At 48.4% G+C, this 27,158-nt stretch overlaps 1 protein-coding gene across 1 annotated transcript; it reads right to left on the bottom strand.

Moving 5' to 3' along the window:
* Nucleotides 1–26,989, bottom strand: SCNN1G (sodium channel epithelial 1 subunit gamma). The gene is made up of 13 exons (XM_027126659.1): nt 26,880–26,989; nt 23,211–23,558; nt 20,974–21,283; nt 19,099–19,289; nt 18,001–18,104; nt 15,297–15,460; nt 6,006–6,104; nt 4,349–4,466; nt 3,696–3,774; nt 3,555–3,612; nt 3,308–3,366; nt 1,859–1,934; nt 1–1,568 (listed from the first exon to the last, which is right to left on the bottom strand). The coding sequence occupies exons 2-13, from the start codon at nt 23,525–23,527 to the stop codon at nt 1,188–1,190; spliced, it is 1,956 nt and encodes a 651-aa protein (XP_026982460.1). The 5' UTR covers nt 23,528–23,558; nt 26,880–26,989; the 3' UTR covers nt 1–1,187.
* Nucleotides 26,990–27,158: the final 169 nt, after the last annotated feature.

Raw genomic sequence — 27,158 nt, forward strand, 5'->3', positions numbered from 1 at the left:
GAATGAATGGGCGTGACAGTGTTCCAATAAAATTTTATTACGGACACTGATATTTGAATTGCCTATAATTTTCTGGTCACAAACTGTCCTTCTTTTGATATTTTTAATAATAGTGAAAAAACCCCACCAAAAACCATCCAACTCACTCTTAGGTCACAAGCAAAAATGGGATTTGGCCTGTGTGTTGTCATTTGCAGTCTCCTATGCCCATCTCTGTGAGCGCTTAGCACGGGAGCCAGAACTCTGCCCTCGAGCTGACGTTGAGCACCTACTACGCGCTTAGTACATGTTAGCTATTATCTCCGTGGGAGGTGTGAATACGCCAGGAGGCGGCTGTCCCCATGGCTGGCTCGTTGGTGAGGCTCAGGCCATTGGTGGGGGTACGGGGTCTGCCTTGGAGGGGGAGCAGCTGAGCGGGTTATCAGGAGATAATCCGTTATGGCTCAGGCTACCACTGGACAGCAGTGTCCAACAGTGTTCTTTCCCTGGTCCTTCTCTGCTTGGGGAAAGGGCCCAGAGCACTGGCTTAGCTGCCCAGAATAGGCCCCACACCCCCCCTGGAGTGAGGACCTCCTGTCACACCCCCCAGGCCTCCCTCCAGTGTACCCTTCCCCTCCACACACTCCGAGCATTTTGGGCCAGCTCCCGCCTCAGGGTACAGAGCAGACCTCGCCCCAATGTCAGTGACTAAGCAGTTTATTCACAAACGGCTCCAGCTCCAGGCCTGAAGCTTCCTCCTTCCTATCTTTGGCACCAGGCAGCGATTGTCAGGCCTCAACACCTAAGGTCACATCCTTGGGTCCCAGCCCAGGCTGGGGGAGTGGCTGGAACCCCCAGCTTGGGGCTTTGGAGGAGTCTTTCTCTCCGAAGAACTCTGTCAGGCTTCACTCCTGGCCTTTGTCCAGGCCGGCCGCGTTTCCTCGGCCCCATCTGTCTCGGTAGCAGATGTCCTAAGGGTTTGGGCTGCAGGAGCTAGCTCATCCTGGGCGGCTGCGAGCATTGCTGGGTGGGGTCCAACAGTCCCTTGCGCATGCCCAGGCCCCACCTTGCTCAAAGTAGACTTGTAGTCAATGTCTCTGAAAAGCCCAGAGGGGGTGCAGAGGATCCGCTCTGTGTGCAGGAGACAGGGTCTACGTTCTCAGACCATGGCTGGTGGTCCTGGCTCGGTCTCTCTTCCCCAGCCTACCTCAGGACTCAGCTGACACCTCAGTGCCTGTGAGCTGTCTGGAGAAGGCCCTCTCCAAGCGCAAGGTGTTGTATCTGGGGGGCGGCGTGCCCGGGACCTGGGCTGCTGGGGCTGGAGGTAGGCACAAGGCAGAGGTGAAAGTGGGCAGGTCATCGTCTATATTGAGGCCCAGGTTGTCCTGACCCTGAGGGCTGGGCGGAGCCTCGGGGCAGGGGGACGCCTGTCTCCGGGCCCACCACTCCTTGGCTTTGTGCCACTGGTGGCGTGCGACGATGGACAGGGAGTCGATGAAGAAGACCTCGATGATCTCAATGATGCAGACGATGGAGCAGCTCATCCACAGGCCCAGCTGGCCACCGATGTTGGACAGAAGCATCTCGATCTGCAAGGGAGGCCAAGCCAGACTATCAGGAGGGACCCCCGCCAAGTTGGCTTCATGCAAAGACCCCAGTTCCCAAGGGAGTCACTGGCTAGCCCTGGCCCCAAACAGGTTTGGGGGAAAATGGGGGCAGCCTTCCTGTCCCCTCTTACTCTGCCTGATCTGACGCTTGGTTGGCCTTTGGTGACCCTACGAGCTCAGGTTGGACCCCCACAATCTGACTCTGCTCCCCAAGGCCAGGCAGATGCGTACACTCGCAGACCCGGGACAGGTCCCAGGAGGAAGCCACTCACGCTGTTGGCAGGGCTCTCCACGATGGATCTCTGGTTCAGGTCTTTGTAGAATATCAAAAGTTTGGCCAAGTCTGTCCTGTAAAGATTCCAATAGGCGGGGGCCAAGGTGAGTTGGAGGCCTTTGCACTCTACCAGATGGACAGCCTCTCAGCATGGCTCTCTCTCTCCTGCCCAGCCCCCAGCACGGACCAGGCTCTGAGCTCCACAGGGTCTTAGAACCTGGTTTATGGGTTTCCTTCTGCACCCCAGAGCACATCTCTGGCCTGGGGCTGGTTCATTCACTCACTCAAAAACCATTTCCCCACCTGTAGACTAAGTTCCCTCAGCTGCATTCCCACAGTACAATGTTCTTCATTAAACCTTGACATTGTAGTTGTTTGCTTGCAGTCTAAAACATGTACGGGAGACAGGCAAGTGATGTAAATGAGCGAGGCAGCTTGGGTATAAGGTCATAATGATAACAACCATAATAACAGCTAGCATTTACTGACCACTTCCTGTGTTGCCAAGCACTGGAAGAACCTTATGTGTTCCAAGAACCTTATGTGTGTCAACTTATTTAATTCTCACAACAACTCTATGAGGCAGGTATGTTTTAATTGTACCCATTTTACAGATACGGCAACTGAGACACAGATCGGATAAGTAACTTGCCCAAGACTACACAGCTCATGATTGGCAGAGCTGGTATTCAAACCTAGAAAGATCTGGCCCAGGGCTGGGCACTGTGGAGACAGTAGTGGCCCAGAGAGATGTGGGTTCACATGGCAATCCCCCCACCCTCTCCCATCTTTGTCTCCACCTGCTGAGGTCCCTGAACTCTGCCCTGGCTGATTTTTGCTAAAGGTCCCTTGGAAGTGAATTTCGATGTGGAAAATTCAAGTGGAATTAGAAGCTGCATGGCTCAAAGGAGTATTTTTCCAAGTGGGTCAGGATACATCGGGAAGCCATGAAATAAACTTACTGGGTCATGACCAGTACCTTTTACAAAATGAAATAGAAAAGATCAGATTGCATCCACAGAGAGATTCGAAATTTTTATCAACTGATATGGGCACTAATCATTCAGAATTGTGCTGTGACCAACTGGGATGGATGTAAACAATTGGTTTGGTACACGAGTGTGCAACATTTGAGAAGCAGCCCGAATGCATTGTACATCATAAGGGAGTACTGTTTCATGACAATTTTATTTCAGTTATGTATTCAATGGGCCACAATGGAAAAAGTATTTTCATACTGTGGGTCATGGTCAAAAAGTTTGAGAGCCCCAGGCCTCGAGCAGGGCCTGGCTCATGATAAGAACTCAGTAAATATTTGTTGCATAAAGAAATAATGAATGAATGAATGAATGAATGAAAAGGAGAGCGTTTGGCACTGAGGAGTCAAGTGAGGAGGCTGGGACGGGGGCTGGCAGAAGCAGAGGAAGCAGGGTGGAGGTCAACTTACTTGTTGAGTTTTTTCTTTATTTGGCCTTGGTCCCAAGTGAGAACAGACAGCAACCATTTCTGTGGTGGAGAAAGAAGTAGCCTGGGGATGCCTGGAGAGACCAGAGCCAGCCTGTCTGCCCTCCCCTCTCAGCCCCAGCCCCTGACCCAGGCCTCCCCTGTGGATCACCCCTGAGGCCAGAGGACACAATCAGGACATGAGGCTCCAGGCTGAGGGCTCTAGGGGGAAGAGAGGACAGAGAACTCACCTCGGAAACCTCAGATGGCCACTGCGCCAGACTGGTGGTCAGCGTCCACTCCTTAAAGCTACGTGGAGAAGGGCATGGAGTGAGGGTGGGTGGCCTGGCCCAGCCCAGCCCTGCTCATCCCACTGCTTTGGGTCCACTCACCTGCAGGCTTCCTTGCACATCGACTGGCAGCCCAGCTCTCCCCAGACAAAGGCCTGGTGCAGTTCGTAGTAGCAGTACACTGAGGGACAGAGTGCAGGGTGGCATGAGCTTTGGGGTCACAGGACCCTTCCTAGGGTTTTCCAGTGGTACCCCCATAGTCTCCTTTTAATGATTTCACCTTCCACTTTCTACAAACACTAGTTCTCTGGAAACAATTTCTGGCTTGTGATTTTGAGAGACAGAATACTGCCACAGCTAAGAACATGAGTTGGGGTCGGGGGCAGGTTAGCAGCCCTTGCTTTGGGTCTAGCTTTGCTGCTCCCTGGCTGTGTGACCTTGGGCAAGTTGCTTAACCTTTCTGAGCCTCAGTTACCTGTTCTGTCAGAGGATACTATCCATAGTTCCTACCTCCTGGAATTGACAGAGGTGCTCAAGGTTTTAGCACAAGCTGGGGTGTAGCATTTGATCCTTAATCAGAAAGTAGAATTCAAGCCAGGCTTCACAACAGGAGTGAAACTGGTCGGTGTCTCTCTATCAGTATCTCCCTCAGGCCAAAGGCCATAGGGGCAGGGTCCCGGGAGCGCCTTAGCTATTGCCAGGGCTGGGCTGACCCTGCTCCTGGGGTGTGCAAGACGGGGGTGGGTCTCACTCACTCCAGTTGGGGTGCTGACGGTAGTTGCAGTAGTTGGCTCCCTGAGGTAGAGGCTGGCTGAACTGGGCACACCCACATTTCTCCACCATCTTTGCCTGGAAGCACGAGTGAAGGCAGATCTGAAAGACAAGACCCAGGAATTCCCTTAACCTCCTTGCACGTGGATGCCAGAGACCCCCTCCCTATATCCCTCAGTCTGAGAGGGTCAGCTTCCCACAGCCTTGGCAGACAGCATAATGTACCCCTCATGTCACAGCCGATTGGGCCACAGGGACAAAGCTAGAAAATTTATTGGGAATTTAAACAGATGTGGATGCCAGGTTGAGCTAGAGCTGCGGTGGTCATTTTCCATCATGTAAGTGCTGACCCAGATATAAGTGGGAAACTTGGAGCAGGTGCTAAGAAACAGAGAAACAAACCCAGCCCCCAACTTTCCGATTCTCAGGTCCAAGCCCTCCAGACTGGATCCCTGGGGATCATAATATCCACGAAGCTTACAGCATAAAAGCTAACGGTGTGGGCTCGGAAGGCAGGCTGCTTAAGTTCAAATATCAGCTGTGCTACCTCCCAGCTGTGTGACCTCAGGCAAGTTACTTAATCTCTCTGATGCTTTGGTTTCTTCATTTTTGAAATAAGTATAACAAGGCCTACTTCATGAAGTTGTTGTGAGTATGAATTGAAAGATGTAAAGTGTTTGTAAATGGTAGTCTCTCACTAAATATTATCCAGAGTATCTTTCCAACGAGCTGACCCCCCACCCCCCACTTTTTTTTTTGGTCTTGAAGTCAGTGTGAATGTGTTTCTATTTCTTACAAGCAGACATTGTCTGACTACTGGTCTCTTTTCACTCAGTGTCTCCACCACCCCTTAGCTCAGCTCTGGTGGAAGCTAGTGGACTCAGTGCACTCAGGGCATGTGGTCCTTTTGTTCTGCTGGGATGATTCTCATTGGCTCTCTTAGTGTCCTGGTGGGAGGCGAAGGGCAGACTGCCAGAACAGGAGGCAGTGTAACAGGTGATCTCACTCAAGGGTTGACATAGGTAGTACACTAGCGGGTGGTGGAGATCATGGGGAACCAGAGAACATGTCTCGTTTGATAAGGCCACTCCACCCACTGTTTATCCTGTAGGAATATGGGCCCAATGTTGCCAGACCTTGTTTTTCAGGAGAAGCTAGAAATCTGGGTTTTCTTGTGAAATTCCCTGACTTTTAAACACCATCCAGGAAAACCAGGTGAGCAGGGTGGAAGGGACCTGGGAGCTGCCACTTAGCAGCCCCGGATCCAATCCAAACTGCCCTGGTGACTGCCGAAGAGCACACAAGTTGCCCAAAGCCATCAGTGGGTGAAGGGCACCCCTCACCCAGTGCCTCTCCCAGACTGCTTCCTCCTCCTGTCCCTCGCTCGCCAAGGCCCACTTAGGAAGTGGATCTCAGCTGTACATTCTGTTCCATGCAAACCTCAATGAATCAATTAAGCTCTGGTTACAGATGGATTGAAGAGGACCGGAACCAGCTGGCACCATGTGCTCTTGAGGTCCTTGGATGAACCCCAGGATTCTAACCACAGTTCCCAGTCCCAGACACGCCCCAGCCTATATATAACTTTGTTTCCTGGGTCCAGGCCACAACCCGGGGCTGAGTGCTGCCTCCAGCCTGTACCTGGAGGGAATACGTAGCATTGTAGATGTTCGTGATCAGCACGCCATTCCAGTCCTCCGTGCACCGGCTGTAGGGCTCACTCAGCTTGAAGGACTCCGTCTGTAATCACAGCAGCACACATTCAGCCCTGATCTCCCCCAGGACCCAGACAAGGGGCATTTCTAGCAGCTTCGAGGAGCTGAGCAGCTACCCAGTCAGTCATTTAAGATATTTATTGAGCACCTACTAGGAGTTTGATGCTATTCTAGGCACTATGGAACCCACAGTGATCAAAACAGACGAGTTCCATGCACTTGTGGAGCTCACATTCTAGTGGGGTAGACAGATGGTCAAAAAGCAAATAAATCATTCTGGATCTTTTTTGATAGTGATCGATGAAACTGGGTAGAGACTAGAGGGGTTGGGAGGAGGGGGCAGTCTTTCCAAAAGTGATTAGGGAAGACGTCTTTGAGAAAAAGACAGGTTGGCTCGACATGGAATGGCGACAAAGAGCTGGACTTGCCCAGAAAGGTAGGAAGAGGATTAGGCACAGGCAGCAGCAAGGCTGGAGGCGGGAGAGGGCCAGGGCGGCTGGAACGTGCTCCAAGGGAGAGCCGTCGCTGGAGATGAAGTCAGAGAGGGTTGCCAAGGCCAAATCATAGTGGCCTCCTATGCTGTGCTGAGAAATTTGGGTTTGGATTTCGTTTTCAGAATGTAGTGAGCCACTGGAGAATCCACGGGGAGGGGCTGGAGGGATTAGAAAGATGAGCAGTGACTGTGCTGCGCGGGGTCCTTGTCTCAATGAAGGACTCATTTCCTACCCTCTTGTCTTCTGGTCCCAGAAGTTGACTTGAAAAAATGGACTTTCTTAGAGAGGACCAAAGAATACCCAGCAGGGCAGAATGATACCCTGACCAGAGGAGGTAAGAGCATCGTAACTCACTGTTTGAAAGCCTTATTAAATTATGTTTTATTATGGCTTACTACGTTTGGTTCTAGCTTAATATTTGTCACTGCAAAGGAACAATCCAGACAAGCCAATTAAGAAAAAAAAAAAAGGGTAATGTTTCCCAAGGGGGAAAACAACTGAATATATTGTGACCATATCATAGCTAGGATTTGGGGTGTGTGTGTGTGTGTGTGTGTGTGTGTGTGTGTGTGTGTACAAAGAGTTTTGTTTTGTCTTTTATGAAATGGGGAGGGTAAAGGGCAAATGGATGGCAGATTTATGGGAGGGAAGAAAATTCTTTTTCCTTTGAAGAGTGGATGCACAGAGAAAAAGGTGATTGGGTCAGGGGAAGGAATCAAGAAGTTTGGCACAGGTAGAAACTACAGACATCTCAAGTGGCTATAATCTCTTTCTGTTTGTATTATAATTCATCTGTTGACCCATTAGTCTCCCTCAATTAATTGCAAATTAATTTGCCCTCCGGGGCAAAAGTGCTCATTTGAAAACGTTTAAACGGAAGAAGCAGAGAGGAAAGTAGCCGTCTGTTTTCCTCTCTTTCCCCAGGGTACCCACTCCAACAGGTCAGATCTCGATCCTGAGATCCAGACACACATCACACATTCCCTTTGCCCTGCAATGTCCTCTTCTCACTAATAATAAAGAGTGAGTGTCTTTCCACGTCAGTACAGAATAAACAGACTTACTTCATTCCTCTAATAGCTGGGTAGCAAACTGATTTAGAGCCTCTAGTGCATGCCAGGGCTGGGCTGGGATCTGGGCACGAAGATGCCAAGCAGTGGCTTCCCTCGAGGACACCTCCATTCAGTGCTACCCTCTAAGCTTCTCCAAGCAGCAATCTCCCTGATAGGATGTCCCTTGGAGCCCCCAGGCCCAGGATGTCCACAGAGCCTAGAGCGTCAGCTACTAGGTACAGGGCTCTACCTGCCTGTGGGGAGAGTTCAACAGCCTGGCATCTAGGGGAGAGGGTCCGTCCACGCAGGTAAGCCCTGTGCAGCTGGTACAGGTGGCTGAGGCTCTTTCTACGTTGAGAACCGGGCCATGGACCACTTCCAGAGAACCGACTGTGAGAAGCCATATTGTGATCTTTACACTTTTTGAGTACTCGATGGCCCTTTACTTTGCCACGATGCTTATCAAACTCAGAGCTCCTGGGTTATTCAGGTTACTTCCTGAAACACCTGGGGCTGGGGCAGATGGGGCCAATGGCCTCTTGAGAGGGGAAGAGAGGTCTTTAGCTTCTCAAAGCCTCAGCTAGATGTACTTGGACAGAGCCCTGGCTTGCTCTCACTCTCTCTCCCCCGCCGCCTTTCACTCCCCCACTTCACTGTCGGTTTACCAGAAGTGCTGATCTGGGCAGCGTGGGGAAACATTTCGGCTTCTGTCCTGACCCCTAGGGACCCAAAAATGAGAATGGGTATATATGTATGTGTGTGTGAGAGTGTGTGCAAGTTTAGATGGATAGATAGATAGGTAGATAGATAGATATGTGTGTGGCAAGCACAGGTATGTGTAGGTGTGATTAGTTGTCTGTGTGCACACGTGTTGTATGTGGGAACAGGACTCATTTTTATCAAAATGAGGTCCTATCTGCTTCCTTCTAAGAATCCTGGAGGGGGAGGGCAGTTGCACAGAGTCCTTAGCTCACCTCTTTAAAGGTATGAACTGTGCCAGGGAAAAGCCCAGGTGGCAGCAGGAGGCTCTAGGTGGAATTATGGGTGTTTTAACTCTTTTTTCTTTTGTCCTGTTTTTAAATTGTAATAAATTATAAAAGTTATTTGTAATGTTATAAAATAATTTATAGATATAAATAATTATAAAAGTTATTTTTATGTTTCTAATCAATGGAGGAAAAAAGAATTATGCAACATATGAAGTTACGACTACTTGTTAAGAATTTGGAGGAATTCTGCATTTCACATCCTGCAGAAATAAAATTCTAGTGGGTTAAACTATTAAATGAGATAATAAAATAACTGGAAGGAAAATCAGCTCAGTATCTGATCTCAGGAGGGAAAATCCTCAATAAACATAATGACTAAAGAAGAAAACAAAGATTTTGACTATGTAAACATCTGATGTTTTTGCATGTGAAAAAGTAGCATAATGAAAACCAAGATGAAAGCACACACTGGGAAAGATATTTGCAACACATATGGCAAATAATTAGTACTTTCTATATACTATATGGAACAGGTCAGTATCTTACTCAATATCTCACTTTCTTGTCACGAGGATAAGAAAAATCTTCCCTAACCCCTCTTTTTGGTTCAAATATTCTTCCTTCCCTTCACATCTCTTTTCTTAAAAAAAATGTATAGTAAATAGCCAATATTTTTGGAGCACCCAATACATGCCAAGCACTGTTTTCAATTTTCACATGAATCAACTCATTGAATTCTCACCAGACTATGCAGTAACATTATTATCATCCCCATTTTACAGATGAGGTAACTGAGACACAGAGATCACACAATCAAAATGCAAAGCTGGGGTTTGGACCCCAGTTGTCTGGCTCCAAAGTCTGAGCCCTTAATCCCTGTTATACATATGCTTGTGAAGAGAAGTGTGTGCACGCTTTAAGATAAAAATGTACAGTGGGAGGATTTCCCTGGTGGCTCACTGGTTAAGAATCTGCCTGCCAATGCAGGGGACACGGGTTCGAGACCTGGTCCAGGAAGATCTCACGTGCCGCGGAGCAACTAAGCCCGTGCACCACAACTACTGAGCCTGTGCTCTAGAGCCTGCGAGCCACAACTGCTGAGCCCGCGTGCCACAACTACTGAAGCCCACGCACCTAGAACCCATGCTCTGCAACAAGAGAAGCCACCGCTATGAGAAGCCCGTGCACCTCAACGAAGAGTAGCCCCCGCTCGCCGCAACTAGAGAAAGCCGCGCGCAGCAACGAAGACCCAACGCAGCCAAAAATAAATAAATAGATCTTAAAAAAAAATGTACAGTAAGGTTTGCAATGACAGTGAAGTCTCGCCCCTCTCCGGGGCCTGGCTCCACACTCCCCTGGGTGGATTTGCCCTTGCCTGCTTCTTCATCTCTCATTCGTGATCCAACCCATTGTACTTTGGTTTCTGTTCCACTCCGTCCACTGAAAACTGCTCTGGCAGAGAACCGCTGACCTCTTGGCTGCCCAACCCAACAGCTTTTGCCCTTTACCTTGCTTGACCTCTCAACTGCGTTTGGCACCCTAGCTAACACCTTCCTGGAAACCCTCTTCGTTTCTCTGACACCAACCCTTTCCAGCTTCTGCTGCTACTTTGGTCCCTCTATTTCTCCATTTTCTTTCTGCTCAGCCCTTAAACATTTGCATTCTGTCTCAGGTCTTGGGTGATGGCATTCCTTTCCAAGTCTAGAATTATGCTAGATGTAACCCCACCCTCAACCCCGCCGTGGCCCCCGGATTTTTCTCCTGAGCTCCAGGTTCACAGCATCTACTGGCAGGATGTTTTCACCTTGATTTCCCAAAGGCACAACAACTTGGGTATGTCCCAGACTGAAGTGGTTCTTTTCTCCCCCAAACCTACCCTTCTTGTATTTCCCTAATTTAGAACCTGGCGCTTCCATCCACCCCACTACCCAAGCCAGAACCCAACTATCAATTTAACTCCCCCTGGCCTTTCCTCAGTGACCTCGGTTGTCAAACCCTGTTGCTTGTAATACCTCTCAAGTCCATTCACTTCCGCTCATCCCTACAGCCATTGCCTCAGCTAGGGCCTCATCATTTCCTTCTAGCGTTACTGTAAATACTGCGCTGTCTCCAGTATCTTTTTTTTTTTTTTTTTAAATAAATTTATTTATTTATTTTTGGCTGTGTTGGGTCTTCGTTTCTGTGTGAGGGCTTTCTCTAGTTGCGGCGAGCGGGGTCCACTCTTCATCGCAGTGCGCGGGCCTCTCACTATCGCGGCCTCTCTTTTTGCGGAGCACAGGCTCCAGACGCACAGGCTCAGTGGCCATGGCTCACGGGCCCAGTTGCTCCATGGCATGTGGGATCTTCCCAGACCAGGGCTCGAACCCATGACCCCTGCATTGGCAGGCAGATTCTCAACCACTGCGCCACCAGGGAAACCCTCCAGTATCTTGATTGCACTTCAGCCAAAGTGGTTTTTCAGAATGCCTCACTACCTGGCTTCAAATCCTTTCTGCGACCCCTTTGTAATTGCTATGCCCTTTGTCTGGACTAGCCTTTCCTGATACTATTTGCCTGACAATTGTCCTTTAAGAATCCATCACCTAGAAAGCCTTCACCAAAAGCTTCTGTCCCGGCTCCCAGCCACCCATCCATCTATCCAACAATATTTACTGAGGATCTACTACGTTCTAAGAACTGAGCCTGGGAACAACATGGAGAAGGTCCCTGTTCTCACAGAGCTTGGACTTGCGTTGCAAAGGTATGTTATCTTCTCTTAAAGGTGAATCTTTGAAGGTAGGTGCTCTGTTGTATCCGTCTCTGAATAGCCAGTGCTTTGGACACACATGCCTCAGTGAATGAAGGAAGATTAGTTAACCAACTGCCTAACCAACTGAGTCTACCAGTTTAACATGCCTATCGAAAGGAAATAAATAACTCAATAAAAAATAAATAAGAAAGGAAGTCTAGTTTGTTTGGACTTATTCTAGTGGCTCTCTGGTGACCTCTCAGTAATCCCTAGTTTTTTGTTGTTTTAAATGCTCATAAGTCAGAACTAGAGCTTCCTGACCCTGCTCTGTGGCTTTGATTTTGTATATCTCAAATTAAGTGTAGCAGAAAACCGACCCATGCCTTTGTTTACCATCATTGCTAGAGAGAGCATTTGCTTAACAGTGTGATGGATATTTCTCTAAGCTCAGGGAAGAAAACCAGAGGACAATTCCTTAGTTTTTGTATTTTCCCAAGCTCTAAGTGCGCAGACACTGTGAGAGGCAGAAGGTAAGAATGTGCTGCAAACCCCAGGTGCTTCTTCAAGGTATAAAGCTGCCTGAGAAATGTTGGATCAAAATGTTCGCTATTCTGATCTGGGAGTTTTGTAATCTGCCAGTGAAGAATCAGAGACCTGGCTCCTTAAGTAGTAAGCTAAAGGGACTTCCCTGGTGGCCCAGTGGTTGTCTCCGTGCTCCCAATTCAGGGGGCATGGGTTTGATCCCTGTTTGGGGAACTAAGATCCCGCATGCCGCACGGTGAGGCCAAAAAAAAAAAAAAAAAAAAAATGATAGTAACTTAAAGTCTTTTCAAACCACAGTTCGAGCAGGTTGGGGCTCAAGAGTTTTCCTTGGGCAATCAGCATTCACACAGCCCAAGCTGGTACACAACACTTCTCATGTTGGAACAAATTTCCCACATTGAACAAAGCCACTAAATGACACAGCTTCACAGATGGTACCATCCTGCTATTTTCTCTTGTCCAGGGTTGCCTTTGAGGGGACATGGTGAGGCACCGAAGCCACAGATGCCAGTTTATCTTCTCTGCTGTCTCAACTTAAATACCACTTCCTCAGGAAAGCACCCCTTGAACTTCCCCTCTTCTCCCTATTAAAAAGCCCTAAATCAGGCATCTCTGTGATATGCTCTCATGCATCCTGTATTTCTCCTTCTTAGCACCTATGATGATTAGAGTTAATCACCTGTGCAATTTTTTGTTTGTTATTGATTCTCTCTGCTAGACCCTAAGTTCTAAAGGGACAGCGACAGTCCTGGGGACACGGATGTAGCCCCAGCATCTAGCGCACAGGATGTGCTCAGAAAATGCTTGTTGAATGAATAGATGATGGAGGAATATACAATCCCCAATGCCCACCATATCACTTTATAACTCACTCCGAAGCCATCATTTATGGCTGTGCTAAAGCTTTGGTATCATCCTAGCTTTACTTTCTCTTAGGAAGACACACTTTTCTTCTCTCATTCTGAACTACTCAGGTTTCTAAAGCTGAGGTTCCTGAGTTTGTGGCCTCTTGAAATGACCACTGGAGTTTGGTAAAAATACAGATCCTTGGGCTCATCTCTCAGAGACATTGATTCAGTAGATCTGAATCTACTGATCAACAAGTTTGGAAACGACTGCGCTGGAGGAAAAATTTGTGAGGGATGAGGGCTAATATGTTTAATTTGGGATACTGAGATTGGATATAAACAAAGGCATGAACAAAGAGTCCACAAGGAGATTGTTTTCCTCCATAAATAGGTGAAAAAATGCCACTAAGAATGACTGTCAAAAATTATAATAGGGTTTCCCTGGTGGCGCAGTGGTTGAGAGTCTGCCTGCCGATGCAGGGGACACGGGTTCGTGCCCTGGTCCGGGAAGATCCCACATGCCACGGAGCGGCTGGGCCCGTGAGCCATGGCCGCTGAGCCTGCGCGTCCAGAGCCTGTGCTCCTCAACGGGAGAGGCCACAACAGTGAGAGGCCCGCGTACCATAAAAACAAACAAACAAACAACAAACAAACAAACCAAAAAAATTATAATAGATACCATTTTTTCTTGACAGGTTAGCAAAGATTAAAAATTGGTTAATACCCGTGTGGATACAACCTTATTGGAGGACAACTTGGCTAATATGCATACTGATTGATATACTTCTAGGAAGCAATCGATGACTACACCTCACATTGCACCATTGCTTTTAGCTGTACCTGGAAACAATCTCAAGTCTATCAACAGGGAATTGCTTCAATAACTCACCCACACAATGGACTATTATGGGTCTTTAAGAAGAATGAGGCAGAATCTATATGTGTACTCATATGGAACTATTTCCAAGCCATAGTATCAAGTGAAAAATGGGGCACAGAGATGGAAACAACCTAAGTGTCCATCATCGGATGAATGGATAAAGAAGATGTGGCACATATATACAATGGAATATTACTCAGCCATAAAAAGAAATGAAATTGAGCTATTTGTCATGAGGTGGATAGACCTAGAGTCTGTCATACAGAGTGAAGTAAGTCAGAAAGAGAGAGACAAATACCGTATGCTAACACATATATATGGAATTTAAGAAAAAAAAATGTCATGAAAAACCTAGGGGTGAAACAGGAATAAAGACACAGACTTACTAGAGAATGGACTTGAGGCTATGGGGAGGGGGAAGGGTAAACTGTGACAAAGCGGGAGAGTGGCATGGACATATATGCACTACCAAACGTAAGGTAGATAGCTAGTGGGAAGCAGCCGCATAGCACAGGGAGATCAGCTCGGTGCTTTGTGACCGCCTGGAGGGGTGGGATAGGGAGGGTGGGAGGGAGGGAGATACATTTTGTTGTATCTAATGTATGAGATACATTTTGTTGATACATTTTGTTGTGAAGCTGAAACTAACATACCATTGTAAAGCAATTATACTCCAATAAAGATGTTAAAATGAAAAAAAAAAAAGAAAAATGGGGCAGAACAGTATTTTGTATTTGCATGAAAGGAGAAATGCCTATACCCACACACACATGCTTGAAGCAGACTATCACATCCCTGGCGGAACACAGAAGCAGCAGCAATAGTCTCCGTGAAGAGGAAGGAGGGAACCAGAGGTCAGGGATAGAAGGGAGATACACCTGCATGGTAGGCTCCTTGTACTGTTTGGGTTTTTTACTTTGTGCATATACTCCCTTTAAATAAGTACTTAATAGTTATTCTATTAGATAGAGCAAGAGACAGAGACAGAGAGTGAGAGAGTGAGACAGAGTGAGACAGAGACTGGCATAAAAAGACCCCAGGCCTGCAAACAAGAGACTGTACAAGCATGGCCAGGGGCGTCTGAGCACACTCCTCGCCTTGCCCTTGTGCTTCCATTGGGCGTGACTGACTCAGGGATTGGAGTCTGCAGCCCAGATGTGCTTTCGTTGACAGGTGTGAGTGTTCTCAGCACCTACTGAGGTCAGAAAAGGTCAAAGACTTGAGGGGAGTGGCTCTCGGTAAATGAGGTGAAACTGATGGAAGTAGGATGGTCCAAATAGACCTTTGATGGCCCAATGACTTTCCAATCGTGGTTTACATGCCCCAGTGGCCTCTAGGTGTCCCAGAAAGGTGTTAATCTGCTCTATTTATATTAGTGACAAATACATAGTTAGTGTCTGACCAGCACAGGTTCCATAAATGCTGACATTTGTCTCTGGAACAAGGAAGGTTCCTTCAATTCTTATCCAAAATGGCATCCTGTCCTTGTTCATCCATACAAAAGATACAAAGACAGCCTTTAGTATAACTACTAGAATGACCACTGGGGTAACCATTGGAAAATACTAGACCATGCTTCCTTTTGAAACCAACAGTCTTTTCCATAAGCTGCACCTCACTGGTTATCCTTCAACAAAATCTGTCCTCCTCACCAAGCCGACGGGAATCAGAAAATTCTCTTACCAGGTGCATCCCTATGGAGGTGGCCATGGCCGTCTCAATCTCTGTTCCCACATCCTCGATGAAGGGGTACTCAAACTGCCGATGGACAATCACCTTAGCCCCAGTGGAGGACACCAGGAAGGGGTTGTACTCCTCTTCGTTTAGGTACAAGATGACCTGCAGCCCTGGGAGGATAAGGCAGCCTGCTGTGGTCAAAAGCCAGGAGAACGTTCCCTGGTGCTAGCCTACCTCTCCCACTGCTCTGAGATTCTCAAAACCAAGACCCAGGCACTTCCCACAAGTGAAAGGTAGACAAAGGTGAGACTGGAAACTCCAGCCTGACTTGTTCACTGCTCTGTCTCCAGGGCTTAGCCCAAAATAGGGCTCAGAAACAGTGTCACTACTGCAGGTTTGCTAAGCATAAGGAAAACTACTACCCTGCCCAAGACACGAATCTCCATGTGGTTCTTTGAGATGGGGAGTTCTGCTGGGCACCCAAAGGGACACACAGAGCTGTGGCTGCTTAAACCCTCAGGGAGAGACACCAGTGGTGAATCTGATCACTGGCCTAACTCCTCTCCCTGTTCCCACTCTTTTTTGTTTTTCTCTTGCGCCTGCAGTCTAATCTGAGCCCGGCAGCCAGAGGGACCTTTTCAAATCAGGAATCAGATCAGGTCACTCCCTTGCCTGAAACTCTTCAGTGGCATTTCATTGCATACACGGGGAATAAAGTCCAGGAACCTGACTGTGGCTCTCAGGGAGATGATGCTGCCTCCCTCCTCATTCCACTCCCCCCTTCCATCAAGAAGCTCCAACCAGGCTGGTCTTCTTTCTGTTTCTGCAGCACACCAAATCCATTTCCTTCTTGGGGTCCTTGGACTTGCTAGTGCCCAAAATGCTCTTCCATGGACCTTAATGCGTATTTTCCATCTTTAAATAACCCTCCTTCCAGAGGCCTTTCTGGACCTCCTTATCTGAAATAAACCCCCATCTCAGCCCCAGCCACTCTCTCTACCCTTGCGCTGCTTTGTCTTCCTCATAGCGCTCCTAGGATTGATAACCAGATAATATCTATGTGCTTGTTCACTCATTTATCTGTCTCTCTGCAACAAAATGCAAGCTCCCTGAAAGCAGAGATGGCATCTGTCTTATTCACCACTGTGTCCCTAAGACTTGGAAGAGGGCCTGGCATACAGAAGACACTCAATAAACATTTGGTAAACAAACGAGAGCAGGGCCTATATGAGTTGAAAGAAGAGAACTTTGAGAGTTATTCTGACTTCTATTTGTAAGTAAAGGAAACAAAGCCCAGAGTGGGGAAGCGATTTGCTCAAGGTCACACAGCCCACATTCAGCAGAGCCAGGATTGTGCAACAGTTCCCAGACTACTTCTTCTTCCCACTGACGTGTGTGCCCTGAATTATGGTTTCTTGCAGATTTGGTAAGAATGCAGAGAATACAGTAACAAAGATGAGGTGACCAGGTAGGTTTTCCTCCATGACAAGATCTTGCCTTTCCTTGTAGGAGTATATCTATATATCAAATCATGTTCAATTTGTTTAGGACCTTTCAAGAATTCCTTTTGTAGGTAAACCAGTCCAGTCTGTTGAGTTCCTGCCTTCTCTACAAAAGTCACAGTAGTAGAGTAGTAGTAATACTAATACTGGAGGTAGTAATTATTGGTGGTGATAGTAGTAGCAGCAGCAATGGTAGTAATGGTAGTAATAGTAGTAATGACAACCACATCTAGCATTTATTGTGTGTATAGTGTGTGTTATGGACTGAATTTTGTGTCTCTCCGCAGGTTGCCCCTCCACCCTATTCATATGTTGAAGTCAATGTGATTGTATTTGGAGATTCAGACTTTAGGCAGGTAATTAAGGTTAAATGAGGTCATAAGGGTGGGCCCTAATCCCATAGGATTAGTGTTCTCCTAAGAAGAGGAAGAGCCAACAAAGCTCTCTCTCTCCACAGAAGACAGGCCATGTGTGGACACAGAGAGAAGATGGCCAACTGCAAGCCAGCAAGAGAGTCCTCACCAGAAACTGAATTTGCCAGCAACTTGACCATGGATTTCCAATCTCCAGAACTGTGAGAAAATAAATGTCTGTTGTTTAAGTCACCCATCTGTAATATTTTGCTATGGCAGCTCAACCGAACTAATACAGTGCGTATCAGGTCTTATTCTAAGTGCTTTTTATATTTTGTCTTCTCAATTACCTTGTATCATCGATACTACTATTATTCCCTCATTATAGATGAAGGGGTGTAACTTGCACTGGGTCACACAGTGAGTGGCTGAGCTGGGTTTTGGCTCCAGAATCTGTCACCCTAACCAAGATAAAGGTGTGTTTGCTTCCCTAATCTCCTGTTCAGCACGTCTGGATTTAAGTCCATCTGGAAGCTGCCTGCCCAGCATTACTCACTCCAGTTACAAGCTTAAACCCGAGTGGTTTCCCTGGGAGAAGAAACCCCAGGGTTGTCCGTGTTGCTCTCTCGAAAGCAAAGAGGAGATGTCAAAAAGGAAAACAGACTCTGATAAAGAAGGAAAGAACCGACATGGATGTTGATGGAAACACTGCAAGAAGAAAAGTTGTGCCCCAAGTTTCTGGCCAGGTGGGGCAAACCTGCATCTCTGGAAGGCCTAAAGCATCCCCAATTGTCCTGCTGCCAGCATGCTTGCCATTAGAGCACCCCAGGGTCTCCTTGGTGCAGATCTCCTTACCGTATTCACTGCCTCCCATGGAGGTGCTGAGGATAGTCTCATTCTGTCTATTGTTGAATGTGTAGCAATTCCCATACATTGGATGGTGGAAACGTGTGAAGTTCCTATCGGGGAGGGAGAATACAGGTCAGAAAAGGGCCGTGCTGGGAACTCCCCTCATGCACCTGAGCTGAAGTCCCAATGGGCAGTGCTAATGGGCCAGCTCTCTTTTGTGGACAGTGGATGATAGACATGACTTACTTCCCCCATCTTTCCTCTGATAGATGACAAACAAGGCCCCTCGTCCAATTGACACCTGTTGATGTAGAACCGCTCTCTGCTTTCTGTTCTCCCTCTTAATCTTCTCACCTCCATCTCCATCCTGACTCGGCATTCTTTGTGCCAATATATCTGCCCCCCATTTCCTCTACTCTTGAATTTCTCAGCCAACACTTGACTTTTTTCCATTCCAATTCCTAGCAAATGATCCCCAGAAAAGGAATTACATCATATGCGTCCTTATACTGACTTTAGAACCCAACCTTCAGGGAGACACGATTCCAATCACTCAGTTTTCGCAAGGGTCAGTATATCAATTAACATATAGAAAGGCTTAGTATTTCAAAAGAATGAAGAAAGCACTTCAGATAAGCAGGAACACTCTAGAATGTCTCATGACTGCCCAGTCTCTACCAGGAATCTGAGTGTTTCTTAAAGGTGGAAGGTTCTGAAAGTTCACACATCTGTACATAGACCTTTCTTCCCTCCCTCTTCTTTCCCTCTCTCCTTCCTCCCTTTCTTCTTTCCTTCCTGTACTAGATCAGTGGTTCTCACTGGTATGGGTGATAGTAATATACAAGGTTATATGTCCACCATCAACTACTCTGTTTCTGTGAGTAATTTAATGAATTTAAGGATATTTTGACTCTACACCATCTCCACCTTCCTCACTGACTCTAGAGCTGAGCTCCTGTATAAGTCATTTTCCAAAAGTCATGGTCAGTGAGAAGAGCACCTGTTGCTCCCAAGACCTCTAGTTGAGCTTCAGGTGCACGCAAGGAGCCCAGCACTCAGAGCCGCTGGTCCTTGGAGCTGCGAGAGCAGCCTTCCCCTACTGACCTGGCATCACAGGACTCCCCATCAAAGAAGCAGGTGACCAGCAGCTCCTCAGCAGAGTAGCTCATGTTGATTTTCTTCTCCAGAGACACCTGTGCCATGATGTTCATGTAGTGCAACTTGTACCACTCCCGGATGGCATTAACCCCCGAGGTGAAGGTGTAGACTGCACAGCTGGATGTGTCATTTGAACACTGTGAATAGGAGGAGACACCAGGATGGAACTATCAGCCCTACCAGTGGCCTTCAGAAGGACTGTAAGGAACTGAAACTCTAGATCAAACACTCAGGGGAACAGGAGGGATATCTGGGGCAAGGATGGGCTTCTTCTCATTTCTGGGGCCTGGGATACATCATTCTCAAGCCTCAAGGACCAAGAAGGGGCTGAGTAAGGAAGGACACAGAGCCTCACTCTCATGACTCCCTACCAAGCGAGAAGCAAAATCAGCTTCTTCAGGGTCTCCAGACATCCAGGCTTTGACTGATTATGGCTACTGAGTTCCCACCCAACTCTCACCATTTCTTATTGGGTCAACAGTCTAGAAATCGAGATTATAGCCCAGACTCTGCCACGACCTCTCTGCAGAATCTTGGGAAAGGCATTACCTATCCATTATTTCACCTACAAAATGTTGACCAAAATACCATCCTTCCCCACCTCACATGGTAGTTGGGAGGACCAGCATTTAAAATACATAATAATGAGAGTTTTATAGGGAAACTGTGGTATATTCCAGATGTTCTCATCACACAGGACTTGAAAACTCTCCTAAAAGATGGACACCAGGTCTTCCCTGGTGGCGCAGTGGTTGAGAGTCCGCCTGCCGATGCAGGGGAGACACGGGTTCGTGCCCCGGTCCAGGAGGATCCCACATGCCGTGGAGTGGCTGGGCCCGTGAGCCATGGCCGCTGAGCCTGCATGTCCGGAGCCTGTGCTCCGCAATGGCAGAGGCCACAACAGTGAGAGGCCCGCGTACCGCAAAAAAAAAAAAAAAAAAAGATGGACACCAAAGGATGGATTTTGGTATCAAGGAGAACTTTATCTTACATAAGGACCCAGGAAGACTTCAAAAAGGCTCAGTGATTTAGAGAAAGGCCATTTTCCCCCAGGATTTGCAACCAGAGCCATGAAGTCTCACAATAAGCAACCGAGACTATCAAGTGGAGGTAGTTCTCATCTTGCAGAGGTGGCTGGGGCACGGAGAGGAGGGTGATGGCTGAGTTTGGCCAGGAAGACAATGGAATTCATTTCTGGTGAATGGCTGCTTCTTCAGAGTCCCTCAAATGGGACCAAGAAGGACAGATGAGAAGTCAAGCTTTAGCACCTCATGAAGGCAAGTGCTGCTGGGAACACTGTGTTTCTGCTGCTCATTTTCTATTTTCTTCCTTCTGGTATCTGCACCCCAATTTGGCTTTGGTAGAATTTCCTTCCACCCTTTGGATACAGTCAGCTGAGACTGTCCATCTAGATGTCCTACCCTATGTGAGCCACCAGCTGACCCAAACGTGGCCAATCAGATAGTCCCCAAATGGGATCTGAATCCATCTTTATGGTTGGATTAACAAAAAGACTGAAAACAGTTGAAGCTTATTTAATCCAGTAGCAGTATCTGAAATGACTTTTCGTCATTTCTTGCCACCGGGATCCCTGGATCTTCCCTAATTTCTGTCCTTCAAGAGGCCTCCATGAGCTACTGGTTACCTTCTAAGACATTTTAATCTTAAGATTGCCTGGATCAGTTTCAGTTGCTTGCAGCTGATTCACCCTAACTGCGTGTGTTTCTTCCTGTGGGACTATAGGGCTAATGGCAAAGGAGAAGCCTCCCTGGACACACTGTCCCATCCCATTCCCCGAAACCGTGAGGATGTGCATCTTACCAGCTGGAATCCTACCAAGCCCTTGGACTCATAGACGTGCACGACGTCTGATGCCGTGTGAACGATTCTGCCACTGACTTTCCGCTTCCGTCCTGTGCGGAAGTCCCTTGCCTTGCTTGTCTCACCCTTTTCGAAGGCCAGCAGTGGGATCAGGTTGAGGAATTTCGACCCTGTGCCCTTCCTGGCCGAACTCCAGGACTCTGCCTCTCGGCGTTTCCGAGATGTAATCTCTGAAAAGCCAAACAGGGTCTTCAAGCTCCCTCTGGTCTCCTGTTCCAACTCAGCTAGAAGGTCCCGCACGGCACTGTACCTGTCAAGGTGGGAAGGGGGAGTCAGGGATGGAAAACCCCTCTGGCAGAAAGCTGGCACTACCCCATGCTGCTTTCCATCGATGTGTGTCAGCCTGTGCCCATCACCCCAGAGCACTTGGCCAAGAAAACCAGGCCTTTTATAATTTGCCCCCTCCAATGTGACCACTGGCTCAAGTAAATGGGGCAGGCTCCCATATGACCCTTGTGTGGCTTCCTGTGGTTTCACCTTTGCCACCACTGTCTGCTTGCTCTCAGAGTGTGTTGATGAGTTTGCCCCAACCAGCATTTCTGGAGTGGTGACTGTCAGGTGCCTCCCATAAACCAGCCACAGTGAAGACAAGTAAATAACTGCTAACCAGGAGTCTCCCCAGGGGGCGGGCTCTGTCTCGACCCAGCATACTTGCCCCTGTCCATGGGTTCTCCTCGAATCAATGCTGGGAGGGAAGAGGTATAACTGTTACCTTGACAGCCCCCAAGGACACAGAAGCATGATCTGGGAGTTGACTACATGAAGCATAACAACACCATCTTTTAATTTTCACAATACCAAATGGTCCTGGCCTCCCTCTTAACTCTCCCCACTCTCTCTCTCCCTTGCTAGGGGCACAGGCCACACAGCATAGTGACTGAGCGTATAAACTCCAGAGCCAGACTACCTGGGTTCCAGTTCCCCATTCTGGTTCTGGATGTGTGACACTGGACAAGCCATTTAGCCTTTCTGTGTCTCAGTTTCCCCACCTGTAAAATGGGGTTATTGGCAAGAGTCAATGAGTTTATTCTATCTATCTATCTATCTATCTATCTATCCATCCATCCATGTATCTCTGTGTGTATGTATGTATATACACATATATATATATATACACACACACACATATATGCTGTTAAATGGTCACTGTTATTAATTTTATTAGTGTAATTATATTTGTTAATATTTCAATCCTCTACTACAACATCAGCCGCACTAGGACAAAGACTGTGTTTGGGTCATTCACTTCCATGCCCCAGAATCTAGCAAAGTGAATGACAATTTGTAGATGCTGAGTAACATATTATGGAACAATGGATGAAAGGAAGAAAGGAGGGGGGTGGGAAGGAGGGAGGGTGAGGTAAAGGGAGGAAAGGAGGGAGGGAGCGAGGGACGGAGAAAGGAAGGAAGGGAGAAAGAAAGACAGACTTTGAGGTGGAGGATGAGTTTAGACCTGATTTTGAGGTTGAGCTTTGCCATCAACTCATTGATGACTCTGGGCGAGAGAGTCGCCCCTGCTCTTCCCTTCTCCCCACCCTCACACCTGCTCTGACAAATTCTGCCAGATTCCGATGTGCCTCACAGATCAGTTTTCAATAATCCTGAGAAGGATTCCAATGACCCACTTAGAACAGGTCCTGCAGCAGACAATTGGGCAGTACCAAGGGCTGATCCTGCCCAGAGCCCAGTGATCTCAATTAGTGGGGCTGGGTTCACTCAGATGAGCTGAGATGCTTCTGGAAGTCACCTAGGTGTCATGTCTGAGTCAGCCTCCAGCTCACATTCAGGGGAGAGTGAGGGTGTGAGCTTGGAGAGCTCAGGGGAAATGGCTAAGCTGGGTTGTGTGTGTGTGTGTGTGTGTGTGTGTGTGTGTGTGTGTGTGTGTATCTCCAGGGTAGGAGGAATGCTGGTTCATTCCAGGCTCAACCACCAAGCAAAAGTGATCCTTGCAGCCTCCCTCTCTTGCCTTCCTTGAGCTAGCCCATCCTCAGAAATAGCTGATGGACTGAAACCCTGGTACAGATTTCAAACCTGGGAGAGGGCAGTTTCCCAACACTGGCAATGAATTCAAATTTCTAAAAAGCATGATTGCAGGCTGGAGTGTGTCACCTTTGGGAGGGGCATTGGCACCTGGAGGGGGCGTGACCCCCCTCCCTGTCCCTCCTCCTTCCTCTTACCTGTAAGGATTGATGTTGCAGATGGTGACAGCAGGAAAATCCAGCTTCTGGAAGTGGACTTTGATGGAGACAGAGACAGTGTAGAAGGATGAGATGAGGAGGGCACACTGCCAGAAAATGAGGGCCACGGCTGTCAGCGTGAACAGAATCCAGAGCAGGCGTCGGAGGCGGCCACGGGATACCACGATGCGGCGGCAGCCGTGGGTGTTGGTGTTCAGACAGTACCACCGCATCAGCTCTTTGATGGTAGGTGCCTGAGGTCCCCTCACGGGCAGATTCTTCTTGATTTTGGCTTTGATCTTCTCTCCAGCAGCCATGGTGAAGATGGGACTTGGCGGGGCAGGCAAGCTGGAGGGGCAGAGAAAAAAAAGCAGGTGAGTGGGTACAGCCCGGAGGCTGGGTGCTGGGAAACACCAGCCCTCACGTCCTCAGAGGCTGCCTTCCTCTTTCCCTCTGGCCTGGACAGTCTGTTTTGAGGCCTTGACCCTTGTTCCAGGATATTTGCTTTTGGGCCACCACAGCTGCCAAAGAGCTGCCTCCTTCTCTTGTGGCCCCCAGGCCAAGCTCTCTGGAGGCTGGGTGAGGTGTAACCTGTGAAATCACTACACGGTTTGCAGGAACTTCCCCCTAGGTGCTTGGAGCAGGAACCCTCTGGGCAACCCCATCCCAGCCAGCCTCCACACCCCTCTTATCAAGCTCCATCGTGATTAGAGCATCGAGGGGTCTGATCTTAGTGTCTCCATTAGCTTGCCTTCCTTAGGGCATCGTTCCTGCCTCGCCCTGCCCTCTGGTGCCCAGCTCAGCGTCTGGCACAGAGCAAGCACCTTGCAAATCGATTCTAACAGATAAAATCTGCCAAGAGAATTTCCGGGCAGCCACCCTAGATCATGTCCAGTCCCTTCCCAGCCCAGCTGTATCTTCCCAGCCTTTTCTCAGCTGCTTTACTGCAAGTGGAGTGTTTCTGTTTCGTTTCTGTTTCACTTCTCTTTACTATCAAGCCCTTAGTGTTTCTAGAGCACCTGATATAATAATAGCCTACAAATATTGACCACTTAATATTTGCCAGGCACCATGCCATATTTCCTTGATTCTAAGAGAATTTGGAGAGTACACTTTGATTTAATAACAACTTTGTCTGGGGAAGAGTGTTGGAAAGCAAATGACCGTGTTCATCAATATACATGCTGCCCCTGAATTACAGAAACTTTACAATGTGAAATAATAATCTTTTAAAAAATGAACTAAAATAATATATAGTCTCATTAGCCTCACAAATGCATACAGTCTCTCTCTCCATATATCATATATATAATCAATCTCTCTCCAAATATATATAATCTCTCTATATATTTCAGTTCATGTTTCAACACTGCCGTAAGGCAGGCATACTATTATTACTTCCAGATTACAGAGGAGGAAAATGAGCTCAGAGAGGAGGAGTAACTTGTGCAAAATTACACAGCTAGGAAGTGGAGGCGCTGGATTGGAATCTTGCAGCCTTTATCACCATGGTATATGCCTTGAGGGGCCCGGTATTGTGCTGGGTGCTGCCCCCTCCCCAAGACAGTTAATTAACAGTCCGTGGGACTAAAGTGGGGGGTGGAAAGAGATGGAATCCTGAGCTATTTAATTCCCAAACTCTGGGTAGGTAGTGTGGCCACTTCCTAACACTAGTATTGGTGAGCACTGGTACTGGGGAGGGGGAATATGGAAACTCTGTTTCCTATGCCTACCGTAGGTGACAGCGGCAAATTAGGATATACTCGAATTTGGAGTAGGATATACAGGGCAGTCCCCATGCCCCATCACATTCTTCAGGCAGGATTCTGGCATTGAGGAAATACTTTTTCTCCACCCTGAACCCATGGGGTATTATCCAAAATCGGGAGCTGGGGCAAAGGTGGGAGGCTTTCAAGTTAATGATGTTAGTGGGTTTCAGGTTTATGATGGCAAGGATGTAGAGTGCTGTGGAAGGAAGGTGAGACGTCCAAAGGCAGCCAGCCCACTCTAACCCTCCACAGACGTATATGATCTTGCTGTGATCTCTGACCCTCAAAATTATGCAAGAAGCCTCTTGGCAAGAAGAATGTGATTTACTGTGTTTTATCATTTAAAATATTGCCCATCCTCATCTCCTCTCTCACTACAATCCAAAAGCAAAAATTAGCAAGAGTTTGTTTTAAGAAACCTAGATCCAGGTACAATTTCCTGTCAAATAAAACTGCAACCCAGGGAAGATTTTCTCCTCTGTGAACGTTCAACAGAAACTGTGATTCTGGAAGCTTCTGTCATCAAACCCTCCATTTTCTCACTGAAGATAACTCCTGGGGTCCCTCTGCCCCATCAGCCCCTTATCCAGGACTACCTTGACCCCAGTGGATCAGCCACCAATGTTAGTGAAACCACAGGTGAAAGAAGGGAACCCATCTTGCACAGCATAAAGCATATACATGTTCACACAAATAATATTTCAACTTATAAACAAAGCAAGGTTGTAGCTACCTTTAGGTTATACTGCTTGATTAAACATGATGCCCCTGTGGAAGAATTAGTAGCTGACACCCAGCACTCACTCTTCTAAGCACTTTCCAGGTATTAACTCATTTAATTTCCACAAATATCTTCTGAGATAGGCATCATAATTTTCCCCATTATACACATGAAATTGAGACACTGAGAGGTTAAGTAGCCTGCCCAAGGTCACCCTAGAAAGTGGCTGAGTTGGGATTTGAAACCATGCCTTTAACTACAAACTGCTCCTCAAATAATAATAATAATAACAGTAACAACAACAGCAACAGCACGAACAACAGAAATAATAGCAGCTATCATTTATTGACCCCTTACTGTACTCCCAGACTTCCTCCTCCTACTCTTTACACACATTACCTTATTTAATCCCCATTATTATTACATGAGGCACAGAGGAGAAGACGGAGGTGCAGAGTTTAGGCAACTTGTCCAATGCCACACGGGGAGGAAGGATTAAAAGAATTCTCTGGAGTTCCGGAGTCCCTCATGATTCTCTACTGCACCCCTCTCGCCCATTCCCGACGTCAACTATCCCCTAGACCTCAGTGATGGAACCCAAGCCTTGGGCTCTGGGCGCCAGGCCCGCGCTCATCCCGGGGGGCGACTCTGCAGCCCCTGACCTCCCCGCGCCGAGAGACCGGCTGCTGTGGCCGAAGCCACGTCTGCCCCAGGGCAGCCCGCGCTGAGGCCGCCGGAGAGAACCCAACCAACCCGCTTCAAGTGTTTGCTACATTCTGCAACCCCTGTCACCACAGAGAAAACATTCCAGAGGGGAAAAGGAACGATCGCGGTCAGGTCCACGCGTCTCACCAAGGCCAGGAAGGGAATGAGCGGGTGCTGGGTGGAGAGACGAGGCGGGGCGCGGCCCCGGACACCCCAGACTCGGTTTCTGAGTAACTCAGAAACGTCTCCCGCCCCAGCTCCGCGTCACGGGCCACGGCGAGGGCAGACAGCAGAAAGCTGGACCGAATGGACTTGGGAAGGTGTCCCAGCATCCCAGGTACCGGGAGGCAGCCCCGGGCTGATGCCCGCTCCGCCGCCGACCGGGAGGGCAGTGTCCGGGAAGCCCGGGGACCCCGAGGCCACTCCGGTGCCTGAAACCCCCGAGCTGGTGCGACCCGACCCGGCTGGGCTCACCTCACTCAGTTTCGAAGGGTCCGCGGCTAGCGTGTGCGCGATCCGGGTACGCTCCGTTCTGCTCCTCGTACAGCGAGAGCATCCCGCAGCCCCAGAGACCAAGGCTCGTGTGGGTTGGGCCCCGCCCCTGTAGCCCCGCCCCCTGTAGCCCCCGCCCCTCTGACCCCGACCCCGCCTGCCCAGGTGTGTTTCCCCAGCGGCCGAGGACTCGCTGCAGCCCAGAGTGGGCCGCGATTCTGCAGCGCCCCCTGCCATCCTGAGGCCGCACTGCGCCCCAGC

Source organism: Aethalodelphis obliquidens, unplaced genomic scaffold (genome assembly GCF_003676395.1).
Source record: "Aethalodelphis obliquidens isolate GAN/ISIS:26980383/991018 unplaced genomic scaffold, ASM367639v1 scaffold30, whole genome shotgun sequence".
NCBI lineage: Eukaryota > Metazoa > Chordata > Mammalia > Artiodactyla > Delphinidae > Aethalodelphis > Aethalodelphis obliquidens.

Coding starts and splice junctions, on each gene's coding strand:
- SCNN1G (XM_027126659.1), bottom strand. CDS start 23,527: ATGGCTGCTGGAGAGAAGATCAAAGCCAAAATCAAGAAGAATCTGCCC. Junction 4,467..6,005: donor ATGCTACGTATTCCCTCCAG/GTACAGGCTGGA, acceptor CTTGTCTTTCAG/ATCTGCCTTCACTCGTGCTT. Junction 3,775..4,348: donor CCGTCAGCACCCCAACTGGA/GTGAGTGAGACC, acceptor TCTGTCCCTCAG/TGTACTGCTACTACGAACTG.